The 12,730-nt window shown below is 40.6% G+C and overlaps 1 protein-coding gene across 1 annotated transcript; it reads right to left on the reverse strand.

Moving 5' to 3' along the window:
• Positions 1-2,531: 2,531 nt before the first annotated feature.
• Positions 2,532-12,478, reverse strand: LOC139611779 (cortexin-2). The gene is made up of 2 exons (XM_071466692.1): positions 11,185-12,478; positions 2,532-8,143 (listed from the first exon to the last, which is right to left on the reverse strand). Exons 1-2 carry the CDS (start codon positions 11,213-11,215, stop codon positions 7,716-7,718), a joined length of 459 nt encoding a protein of 152 aa, XP_071322793.1. The 5' UTR covers positions 11,216-12,478; the 3' UTR covers positions 2,532-7,715.
• Between the last annotated feature and the right edge of the window lie 252 nt (positions 12,479-12,730).

The following is a 12,730-nucleotide window of genomic DNA, read 5'->3' on the forward strand; positions in this document are numbered from 1 at the left end:
ATACTAAACAATAAATCTATAATATTTAACTTTTTCATATTAAAATGCCTAAATACAACTAGACCTATGTTGAGTTGTGTTCTTACATTATCCTAAATGTGTCCAGCTTTTCAAACCTAAAGAAACACATGACTTTAATCATGGTCCATTTCATTGGTCATTTGTCATATCCCCTTGTTCGCATGCGGTGGCGTCCTTGTTGCCCATCAGAATGTCCTAATTGACTTTTTATCCAGTTTTATGCCACATTTTTTATTTAAGACTTTTTACATCTCGATCGTTTTCAACTATGTAGTTTAACTGGACGGAGGATTGTAGATATTGGACATCTGGATCTTGAGTTATCAGAAAAAAACCAAGGCAAACATTAGACACTTCAGCTTCAGCATCGGCAAAATACTGATTTTTAATGTGAAACTTTAGTGTTTTACTGGTTAGAATCACCTGGTCTGTTTGTTTTGGAGAGGAGGAGACCTCTGTGGATAATTCAGTGTCAGGAAAAACCTCCTGAACAACACTGGAGGAATCCAAATTGAAAGAAAGCTGACAGCCATGATGGTGAAGACAACGCCCATGATGCCATGATACTTCACAGCATCAGACTGTCTTCTGTTAGTGTTTTGATTTAGAGACCCCTAGCAGCAGAAGTTACATACTGTACAATACTGTGTTTAAACACAGCAGAAGAGATCGATAGACAGACAGAAAGGATACATCACTTAGTTTACTTTCTTAGCCTACTCACCCATTTATGATTGTAAATATAATTTTCAACCTTAATTCCATCTTTCCCCCAAGTGTAGCAATCCACAGAGAGAAGCCATAAACAGTTGTTTCTACTCGCCTCCCTTTGTTGATTTTGAGTGATTATTATGAATTCTCTGTTTATTAAATGTCAATAACTAATGCTTTGTGATGACAGCTTTATTTACTTTTAGTTTTAACAGCTAGCATCTTGGCACTGTCAAATGTGCTCCAGACACAATCTGAAGTGCCATATTGATTGAATGCGAGTGTGGCCTATGCATCAATCATTGGGTCTGTTTGCAGTGAGCTTCTAACAAGCCAGAGACTTGAAAACCGGCAACATAACCAGATATGATGTACAAATGCTTCACAAAAAATATAATCCAATCAGCCTGATAGTGGCGCAATGATTAACAGTCAGAAAGTTGAATGACTGGCCCCACCCCACTGCAAGTCCTATAAACTCAAACCTACAAGTCAACATACTTTAAAAAGCCTCTGTGATAACAAAGGCCACTGTTTGCATTATATGAAAAACAGTAAAATTAGTAGATTTCTTTTGTCTTCATCAACATCAAAGCAGCCTGGGCGACTGAGATACACATTGCAATTATATATGAGCATGATCAGTCAAAAAACATGGCCGCTGTCAACTAAAATGTCTTCAGAAAGGGCGGAGCTTAGCGAATATTAATCATACCTCATTACCCATTTGTCCAATCACCATAAATCTTGATACATGTCTTCATGCCATGATTAGGAATAAGTTTACCAAAGCACAAATCACAAATTTGCTCATCACTCAAGATGCCTTTGAGCAATCCTGAGTAAACTCACTCAAACCCACTTGTTTCTGTTCGCAGGTTTAAGTTTGGATGACTGAGCTGCTTCCTTGTGTTGAGCACTAAAGGATTAGGACCCACAAATTTCCCCACACCTGTTTTTTTCCCTCTGTGCTCAACTGCTGTCTGACTTTGTAGAAACCAACCTTTTTGAAGGCATCTCCATCAATGACAATGAGATACTACATGTACCTCCACATGTGGTGTTCCTGTTAAGAACTTGGTCACATATTTTGGAATCACCATTTATAAGGTGAAATTATTCCAGATGTCCATTGGACTTTAATTCAATCATAGATAAGGGTTAAGGGGTGTGTTAGAAAGCAGAGGGAATACCACAACTCACTTTATCTCTTGACATAAACAAACAAACAGGACAAGTGATAATATACTGTATCATTTTATCTGGAAAAACAGAATCCATTACTGTACATACAAACATGATGGGCTTAACTTTCTTGTTTTCTCAGCTCTCAGTAATACTTTCAAGATCAATTGGATTAAACAACAGTTAAATCAAACAACTTCAATTTCATACATATTTTCAAGAGGAATTGACTTTGTTTCACTATAATATAGAAAAATCCCTTTAAAATTATTTAACTTCCATAAACAAATGCTTCTTTCCTGGTCTTTATATGCGTTTCTCTCTACAGATATTATATCTGGAACAACAGAGACATTTTGTATTGACATTAAGAATTGGTTTGAAAGCAAAATATTTTTTTAGTCAATTGTTCAATTGTTTACTTATGTCTTATTCTCTTTGTTTTTGCTAATTATTAATTTTGTTTAATAATTAGATGATGAATTATACAACCTTAAATTTATTGTTGGCAAGAACACACTGATATACGTACTGATAAATGTAAATCCTCAAATTCAAAGTAGATTAAAAGCAGTACATCCACGTTACACTATTCTAACAATGGGAAAGCGTGTAAAATCAATTTTATATTACTTTATATTATATTGAATGTTTGCTATTTATTTGATATTATAATGGAACATTCTCATCCATTGTGTTATGTAATGTATTTCTGACTTTTGTTTCGTCACCTGGCTCTGGTTGTTTAATAAAAGTTAATAATAATAAATAGAATTAAAAAAAAACCTACTGACATTGCCATCCATAGAGCCACACTACTAGCATGGCTAAAAATCCAACCATTTAAAAATAAAAGGATGAAATGCAAGTGAAATTAAGCATAATCAGTGTCACAAAAACGCTGCAGTATTTGACACGAACGCAGGACCACAGCCTTAAAGAATCATATGATTCTCATTGCGTGCAGGACACCAGGCTTTTCTATGACTGTGCTACCTTAGAAGATTTGTGTATTACATCTAAACAGCAAATTAAAATATTCTTCAAAAATTATCCATCAAGTAAACACTAGTTGCAGTGTCAGCTGGGCTGACAGTTTGTAAGCAGTGCATTGTTCTCATATGAAACTAAAATGACGCTGTTCAAAAATCTTGTTAAATTATGACTAATGCAGTGAAAACAGATTGTTTTTCATTGCTATCATAATATGTCTAATAATGAAACATTCATAATTGCTATAGGAAAACTAACAGTTATAAAAATTCAGACCCCTCTATTGACATTGGTGGGAGGCAGATTTATTGGAAGCAGTAGGCTACTTACCATTGCAGACTCAGTACATTGAGCATGATACATACATTAATAAAGTCCATGTACATTCATTGGTTGCATATTTTCACATGGTACTTAACCATAAAAGTTGATAAAATTCCCAAATTCAAACAAATCCGTTCTCAAACCAATCAGAAGGTTCAAGCATCACATTTTACCTATAAATGAATTAATCACACATGTTCCACAGTAATCAACAATGTCACTGAATGTAAATTAGAAAAAAATTAATTGTGCCCAAAGAAAAAAATGTGAATACAATGTTGCAGCCCTCTGCTGTAGCTGCATTGGCAACATACTGAAAGGGGATGGTACCTCCAGGAAACTAAAGTAAATTGGGCGTTCAAAACTGGAAGGAAATGGGAGAGATATCGTCAAAAATAAATAAATTAGACAGTAACTTTTAAAGTCTTGCTTTGTGTGATATTTAGACAGCATCTGGCTCAATGTGTTGGGAAAAAAAGATATTTCTCTGACAGGTGAGCTCACAATGGACATATTATTATAACTATTCCACATCAACCTTCTTTAATTAAAGCTGTGATTTTCTACACCAGTGGCAGGTCAGTGACCATCTTGTTATTAAACTCTGATCAAACCACAACAAAAATGGTGGGAAGTTTGGCAGTGAAGCAAATAGAGTTTGTCACTGATGCCAGTTTTCCTGCTGTAATCTAAACAGTAACAGTAACGTAACCTTCTTGAGTGCTGCCATTATGTTTAGGTTGTGCAAAAGGACAATGTTTCAGTGTCGGCCATGATCTGCCCCCGAGTGGATAATCTCTAACGTACATATAAATGAGGGCATGCATGAGAACAATGTTGCTACTTGTTTACACGCATTGACAAAAGTCTATCACAAGGCTTACAGTAACGTTTCATGTGAGCTCATGTGCATGTAGGAGAACTTTAGTCTCAGGTAGGTTTAATATGGCTCCATTTGGGAACCATATCTGAAAGGACCCCAATGGAGCCACTGAAAGACAGAAAAAAAAAATACAGTAACTGCACAGCATTGTTCAAGTCCTCCTTAAACCAATAAAGTATGACATAATGATGGTAAGTATGCTTGTGTATGGCTAATCAACCTATTTTCCATGTAAAGATGTAGTGGCGTGACAGCGATCTGAGCGTGGAACACCTCGTGTGTGTTCTGAGTTTCTCTGTTCCCAATTATGGTAGGTGGGCAGGAAATGTGGGATTTTCATGTGTTTGAGTCATTCCTTTTAAACCATTGGCCTTCCCCACATTTAAACACACAGGCACCACCCACACATGAGCTGACACAGTGCAGTATGCAGGCTTCCGGTGAAAGCAACAGCGCTGAAGTGAAAGTGACCTTCCAGAATTTCCTCCACTGAGGAAACCATGTTGTCATCTAAAAAGGCTCTGACAAAGACAAATGAGACCAGAGCACAGGCCGATTGCCCTTGGGGACAACTGGCTCAAATCCCGGTTGGCCAGTGGACTGTCAAAACCTCCAGAAAGTTTTACGTTTTTGCCAGCTCTGTCAGTGTCTTTACCGTCAGTGTCCTTCCTGTCAGTGTCATTTGTCGACCGCGGATTAAGTCTAAAGCTGGCTTTCCTGAATTTCCAAGTTAGCTAGCATGATAACGCTAGCTTACTTGCTGTTACCAATATTATGAATTTATTCAACAAATGTTTCTTTTGTCAGCATAGCTGTAGAGCATATCATGGCAATGCTAGCGTGGGCTACTGGTTGTGGTTAGATTGTGTTTTGTTGGCTCTCCTGTACACGGGGTAACTTTATTCAGTTGTGCTTGATGAAGTATTTGTTTTGGTCTGAGATGCTGGTGGTCTAGTGCAACATCTACTGGCAGGAATGATCATTTACAGAACCTTTAATGTTTCATGTCTCTACACCAGAAACGAAAAGGTAAAAAACTGTTTAAGAGCAACTTCACACTCCATTTTATTTTCAGCACAAATTCTAAAAATGTATTCGAACCCTGACACACTTATCGCTCCCACGTGTGAACACTCCAAACCCCTAACAGCTCTGTCAGACTGTTTCACCAGTATTCCTCTATCTATCTATCTATCTATCTATCTATCTATCTATCTGACACTTTTAGCCATTTTCATTGTTTTAAAGGGGCAGTTCAGTTTTAAAGGGGCTATTTTTCAGTTTTCTCTGCTGCCAAATGTGGTTTCTTGCCAGGAGAGGGGGTGGTGACTGTGACTTGACAACAGCTTCAGCCATCGTTGTGTTTACAAGACAAGAGGTAATCGTAATATGTCCTCTGAACAGTGCTACGTCATCAGGGCAGATTGGAGGCAACAGTGAGTCGCTATCGGAAAGTGATGAGACTGGCTGGGGCTAGCTGGTTAGCGTGCTAACTTCAGTAGAAGAGAAGATGCGATAGACACTAGAGTTCACATTGGCGTTGCTTTCCATTGTTTGAGACAGCAGTTGGTGAGTAAAGGAATGAAGTTTGACGCTAAACTCACAATGTTTCTTCTAGACTGGTCAGTAAACAGTTGTTAATGCTAATGCTTGTAATGTAGCAGTAGCAAAACTTACAAATAGCTCCTTTAATGCCAAGATACTGCATTTAACGGTAACCCAGAATTCATAGAGCTATAGCTACAGATGTGATTTTCAACGGCTTGTGTGTAAACATCTTTCCTTCTGACTGAAATTTGAAACAGTTTGTTGCCAGTACACTCCACCAGATACTTTTGATTTCTAACGTGGTTGGACAACACTTCTTACTTAGACCCTAACAGTGACTTCTGGCCCACCCCCAACCCACGCTGCTGACAGCTGATTGCTTCATTTATATGTATCATATGTATATGTGCATTTGGGTGGGGGAGAGGGGTGCATGTGTCCCAGGGACAATTATACAATTTTCACAGATGTCTAGGGGGTCAAATGGACATTTTCTCTTTAAAAATGAAAATAACTTCTGCTGCAATAAATGCATAAAAATGTTAAATCTATAGTGTAATACAGTGACCATCCATAGTGTTAAGTCAGTCTTTAAGCTTATATATAAGCTAATATTTGGCAGCTTAGCGCATCACAGCACAGACAGACACTAGTAGGCTAAGACAGTGAGGTGTGGTGAAGAAAAATAGCTACCCTGTATGTGAGTCCCCTAAGGTCGTCTCTGACAAACACTGTCGGTCTCTGGTCGCAGTGAGATTTTCTCACTGAAGTGCTGACACTGTAAACAATTCACAGTTTGACAAAAGGAGTGACAGAGAAATGTGCACAGGGACTGTCACTGTGAAAATGTCAAACCACATATCAGTTACAGTACAGTAGACATACATACTGTATAATGCTAAGCTTGGTCAAACCAGCCACCAAATCATCAACATTTCAAGTGAGGAAGTCCATTATCACCTTTGTGCCTGTCTCTAAAACGATTTTTAAGTGCAATCAAGCCTAGGGCTGGGTATCAAAACTCAATACTGTCTTAGTACCAACTGAAATGTGTCAGTAGCATAAAGTTTAAAAAACTGGCATGTACCAAAAGCTGGAAACAAATGGTCAAGTTTATGATCTTGTTTACTCCTTCTTGGATTCTTGGATTTGAATAGTAATATTCCAAATGTAGACTTTCATTTAAGCAAAGTAATTGTGCAGCTATTTTTGACAATGTTTGATAACCTTGGCTTCTTTTGTCAAACAAAAAAAAAGGTTTCCCAAAAACGTGCAACAGTAAGGTATCAAAAAAAGTAAAGTTTTGGATCGAGTAACAAAACTTGCATTAGCATTACTATGAAAAACTTTCAAATAACACCCAGCCCAGGTAAACACATACGTAAAGGTGTATTTAGACTGAATACAAAGCAATTCTAGAGGCGACAAACTTTTATATAAATTCAGTGCAAAGACGAAAGAGCACAGGAACACAGGAAAATTTGTTCTGAGTGGCCCAAACTGAGGCAAAGTTAAAAAAAAGTTTCAAATCGAGCAAAAAAATGTTCTTATACCTTGGCTTAATGATGCCAATTCAGAAATGTATTGAGAAAAGCAAAAAAAGATAGGAAAAGAAAAAGGAAACAGCAGAGAGAGCTGGAGACTGCTCAAGGTAGACAAACACATTGGCCACATCGCTAGCTAGCTCCACCTAGCATCTGTAAAAGCAAGGCTAAAGCTAGGCTGAAATTCACTTTGACATCAAGCTGAACATAAGAAAAACTAAACCAACACCAAGTAATCAAGATGTGAATGTTCACCATGCATGTCACTGAAACTGTTATTCTCTGTCGTGAGCCTGGGAGGACGCCTGTACTCACAGTCAGCCAGGCTAGTGTGAAGTCCATTTAATCCATGTAGAGTAGAATTTGAGTAAAATACACCCATATTATGCTAATTCTGAAGTGGTAATTGTTCAGTGATCTTGTGCATGTGAGAAAAGCTCTGTCAGCAAACAACAAAAACACAGTGTGAACTAGAATATCGCAACAGACTGGTTTGTGTGTGTACCCTAGGCCAGAGTATAGTCAAACTGGCCTTTCTCCAAACCATCAAGGCCATCTGCCCAAGTGGAGGTTGGCATACTCCGGTAGGGGTCCAGCAGGATCCGGAAGCATCGCACTATGAGGATGAGGAGGAAAACAAAGAGGAAGATGACCAAGGCAAAAGTTGTCTTCTGCTCCAGCGACATGGCAGTGATAGCTGAATCCGTTGAGGATGAGGAAGAAGACGAAGAGGAGGAGGAGGAGAGGGCAACAAAGTGTCCTCCAGCAGAGTACATCAGAGAGGAGAATGCAGAGGTGAAGGGCTCTCCCTCCATCACCCAGGAAGAGAAGTGTGTGGCAGGGGCAGGACAGTGGCACTGCAGATCCCACAGGGGGTGCTGTGGCATCCTCTTCACTCCGGCCCGGTCCAGGCCTTTTAGATAGACCTCATTGTCTGGAGAGACATGGGACCAAAGCAGAACCATTAACATGTCACATTCACAAAGTTCTTAAAGTTCTAAAGTCATTTCACCCAAATGACAAAAACATATTCACCCATTGACCTCTCGTGGCACCTGTTTGCTCAGGTAGTTTTATTTATCCAGCCTCCACTCTAATACAATGGCAGGGAATCAAATTTGGTTTGTGTTGCTTAGAGAATTTAGCTCAAAGTAACATGAGTGGATGAATGAAATGTCATTTTTCAGTTCTTTGAGCAGTGCAACAATGATGTTATGGTTTCTATGAGATATGTTGATGGAATAAAAAAATATGTATGAGTACTGCACACACACACACGAGTCGTCTGGAGTCAAGAGTTTGAGCAGGGTTAGGGGTTAGGATTCACATGATACCTACAAGAGCAAGACAAATGTTGGGAAATTCTGTGTTTTGTTACTTCTTGACCTAAGTGCAGCTTCTGATACTGTTGACCACTCTGCTCTCCTTAGTAGACGTCAGCAGTGGGCAGGTGAAACAGGGATCGCCCTTGTCTGGTTTGTATCCTACCTGTCAGACAGGAGTTTTTGCGTGGCCATTGGTCATTTTGTCTCCTCTCCACTCAGCTGACCTGTGGTGTACCCCATGGCTCAGTCCTTGGCCCTATTCTTTTCTCCCTGTATATTCTCCCCCTTGCCCCCTTAATTAGTTGGTTTAAGTGCATCTCTTATCATCGCTATGCGGACGATACACTGTTATACTTTTCCTTCAATTCAAATGACCTCAGCAAACTCTTTACATTGCAAGACTGCCTAACAGCTGTCAAGGGCTGGATGATTTACTTAACTTAATTATGACGAAACAGAAGTCGTCATCATAGGCCCTGACAACATGAAACTGAAATTGGAGTTTTCTTTGACCAACACATGAATGTTGAGTGGCACATAAATTAAGTGGTCCAATCCTGTTTCCTCCAACTGAGAAACATTGCAAAAATCAAACCTATATTCATAGGTTCATATATCCATGTTTTTGTTTCCTCCCTTTTTTATTACTGTTCACTGCCTGCTATAGCTTTGTGTCTCCACTCCAGTTGGTCCAAAACAGGGCAAACATATTTGTGAATTACTGTGTCCATTGACCAGATCTAGGTTTAAAACCAAACATGACCGTGCCCTTCCAGTTGTGGCCCCCACCCTCTGGAGCTGACTTTGAAGGTTTTAAGACACTGGAAACTCATCTGTTTCGTATGCACTTTATCTCAAATGCATTATGAGATAAAGTGCATAAGAAATATAAACTGCATGTTTATGGTGTAATTTGTGATTTCCCTGTAATTGTTATTGTTTCTATTATTTGTCTGTTTTTGTTTTTCTATTGTTATCTCCTGTTTTAAACTTTGTATTTTCTTAAATGTTTCTACTGTACAGCACCTTGTAGGCAAGGTCACAAAAGGTGCTTTATAAATAAAGATCACTTATTTACTTTCTAAATGTGAAGTATTTTGCGAATACCTAATGCACCATCACTCACAGACTAACATTTGAACTCCAGCATTAGCAACAACACACACTGCACCATTTTAGAACCAGACTATAAGATGTGATTTGAGTTTTCTTGAGGTCAGCTTGAAATCTGCACTCATACCCATCACGATGGGTCCTCTAGTTCAAGCAGAGACATGTCTTCACGTCATTGTGAGCTCTCACAGCTGGTTGGAGCCTGAGACTAGAAAAGAGCAGCAGAATGCAATGCAAGTACATAGGAAACCAGAGACAGAGCACACACACACACACACACACACACACACACACGTGTTTGAGTTTACCAGGAGATTTCAGATGTCTCAAGAAGAAATATTTGTTGAAAGCCTAACTATTGTAACGCATGTCTGGGCTTTTGCCGTACTAAGACAGCCTCACTATCTGGATCTGTCTGGATCTGTCTGGATCTGGGAAGTCCTCTCTGAGCTTTAGCCTCCTCCTGCATGTATATCTATAAGACTATGCCTATAAGGTTGTCGTGGTGACTGGGGATAAAAACGGGGCCAGCTGGACAATATCAGTAATAATAGAAGTTCAACATTGAGCTATTGTGTAACAATATGAGGTCTCTATGACCTCTAGGGGATGATTACAGTGAGAAATAACTGCTAATGTACATAAGCATGCAAGAGTAGGTTTGGTCTCAACAATGGTAGGGACAAAAATAAGGACATGTCCCTACCCTCCATGTCCTATATATAATCATCTTCACATTGTATGGGTAATAAGCAGACACATGTAGGTTTAATACGTCAAAGCTTGGTTTCTCTAGTCCAAACAGTCTCTGAGTGAATGAGAGGAATGCAAAAAGTGTTGCATGTCCCCAGTCTTCCCTAAATGTGTCACTTTACCCTGCACAAGTGAAGCTTGTCACAAAAGCTTGTTCTCTCCTACACATGTAAGTGAACAGATTAAGGATTTATTATGACACAGACAAATGCAGCACGAACAGAAACTATGACTTGCAGTCTCTCATAGCACATTTACATTCTGTGTCAAGTGGGTTATGACCCTGGATGTCCTGCAGTCCCCCTCCCAGAGGAGAGAGAAAAAAAAACAGGTGGAACAAGCAGTGTGTGCCCTAGCTGCTCCAGGCTGTGTACAGTATCTGAGCTATTATGAATGCATGACAGTAATTCATCTGCAGCTTCTTTCAGTGCAGCACAGAAAACGCAACCTCATGACAGAGCCCTGAGCTGAAGAGGAGGCAAAGTGAAGTTGGCAGCAGTTAAGGACCCGACAAGGACGCTGTAACCTCATCACTTAGTTTCAACATGCATCACAGTCCCACACGACACAACTGAAGCACGGCAGGTGAGGTCTGGTGCTCCTGTTGTAAAAGCGGGTAGACATCAACATCACTCAACAAGTGCAAAGCCAATTATCAGCACTGGCCAGCGGCCGCCGTCAGAGGAGTGTCGCAGAGCCGCCTCTGTGCACCCTCACAGCCGACACCTGCTCACAGGCGCGCCGCGTCCGGGGCTCCGTCAGAGAGCAGCGGGGGGGTGAATACCTCTGTCCGTGTGCGGGGACGTCGGATCCATGTCCGGAGTCACAGAGGGGACCGGCAGGTTTGGCCCACTCCACCCTCACCTCTGCGCTTCACTGTCGGAAGCATCTGCGACAAACACACGATCCACAGCTCTGAGGAAAGAAGGAAGTCGACAGACGAAGGTGCTGGTGTGCTGCTGCTCGACCGGAGGCCATCCCTGGCTGAGGGCTCTGCAGCCTCACAGCCCGCTGGGGTGCTTCCCGGGTCCGCTGGGAGGAAGGGGCGTAACAGCCCAGTCCACATCCCACCAGCTCTGCCTCACCAGCCTCTGTCCACACGCACACACACACACACACACACACACAGTCTGAGGCAGCTGCACAGCACAGTTCACTATCAGCAGTGGAGACACAATAATGTGCAGTGAAGGTAAAAAGAAAACACAGGGACTGAACACATTCTGAGTTCAGTGTGTTTAATACCACAATTCAAACACAATCAGAGGGATACAGGGATGTGAGAGAGCCCCAAAACTAATTATCATACCTAATTATGATAATGATAAATAATGATAATACATTAAAACGTCCACAGTGACTTTCACTCTGTTTGTTAACAGATTTGTGTGATCCACATTTAGAAAAAAGATCTTTGGGGAAAATATCAGAAATGCTCCTTTTCCTCTCAGTCAGCTGCAGTGGGGTGTTGGTGTCTGTGTTTGACTGACAGCAGATGAAGGGGCCTGTTGGTGTCTGTGCACACTCACCATAGGAACACCTGTGCAATTTAACAATCAGCCAATGTGGCAGCAGTGCAATGCATAGAATTGTGCAGATACAGGTCAGCGTCAGCTCATATTCACAAAAGTCAAACATCAGAGTGTCTCGTGAATTTTTGCATTTTTTACATTTGCAAAGCCAATTTTCTATGTATTCTAACCCCAGTTTTGTTTACATGGATGTTTGCTTCTCTTCCTCCCCCCCTTTGTTGGTGCATTGCTGCACACTGGTGGAACAGTAACAGTCTGCCACCACTGGTATGACTGTGTATCGTACACTCACCGAGCCCAGAGTGTGACAGGGAAACACTCCCCACACCATCACCCTCCACCACCAGACTGGACTGTTGACATAGGTTCAGGTTGGGTCCATGGAGCTCCTGACCTGTATGACGGTGCTGTGCCAGTGGCAGCCTGTCGTAGCAGCTCTGAAGCACTCTCAGTACACTGGTCCATGTACATATACCTATTTATTTATATCTACCTACTTCTCATTCCTATTTTATACTTCTGTAATTTCTGTGGATTCTTGTCTTTGTCTCTATATTTTCTTGTACTTTTATTCAGCTGCTGTGACATTTTAATTTCCCTCCAGAGATTAATAAAGACATCTAAACAGGTGTTCCTGATGAAGTTATTGGTGAGAGTGTATACACACACACACACACACACACACACACACACACACTCACACACACACACACACACACACACGCACACACACATATATATGTAGTAGAATGTTACTTTATACAATCACACACACACAGTAGGTGGCTATGTACAGTA

Source organism: Trachinotus anak, unplaced genomic scaffold (assembly GCF_046630095.1).
Source record: "Trachinotus anak isolate AG129_WGS33_773 ecotype Australia unplaced genomic scaffold, CSIRO_AGI_Tana_v1 ptg000028l, whole genome shotgun sequence".
NCBI lineage: Eukaryota > Metazoa > Chordata > Actinopteri > Carangiformes > Carangidae > Trachinotus > Trachinotus anak.

What these genes read in the sequence shown, in the direction of transcription:
- LOC139611779 (XM_071466692.1), bottom strand. Translation starts at nt 11,215, where the DNA reads ATGGATCCGACGTCCCCGCACACGGACAGAG. An exon ending in GTCCCCGCACACGGACAGAG is followed by an intron (nt 8,144 to 11,184) that starts GTATTCACCCCC and finishes ATGTCTCTCCAG; the next exon opens with ACAATGAGGTCTATCTAAAA.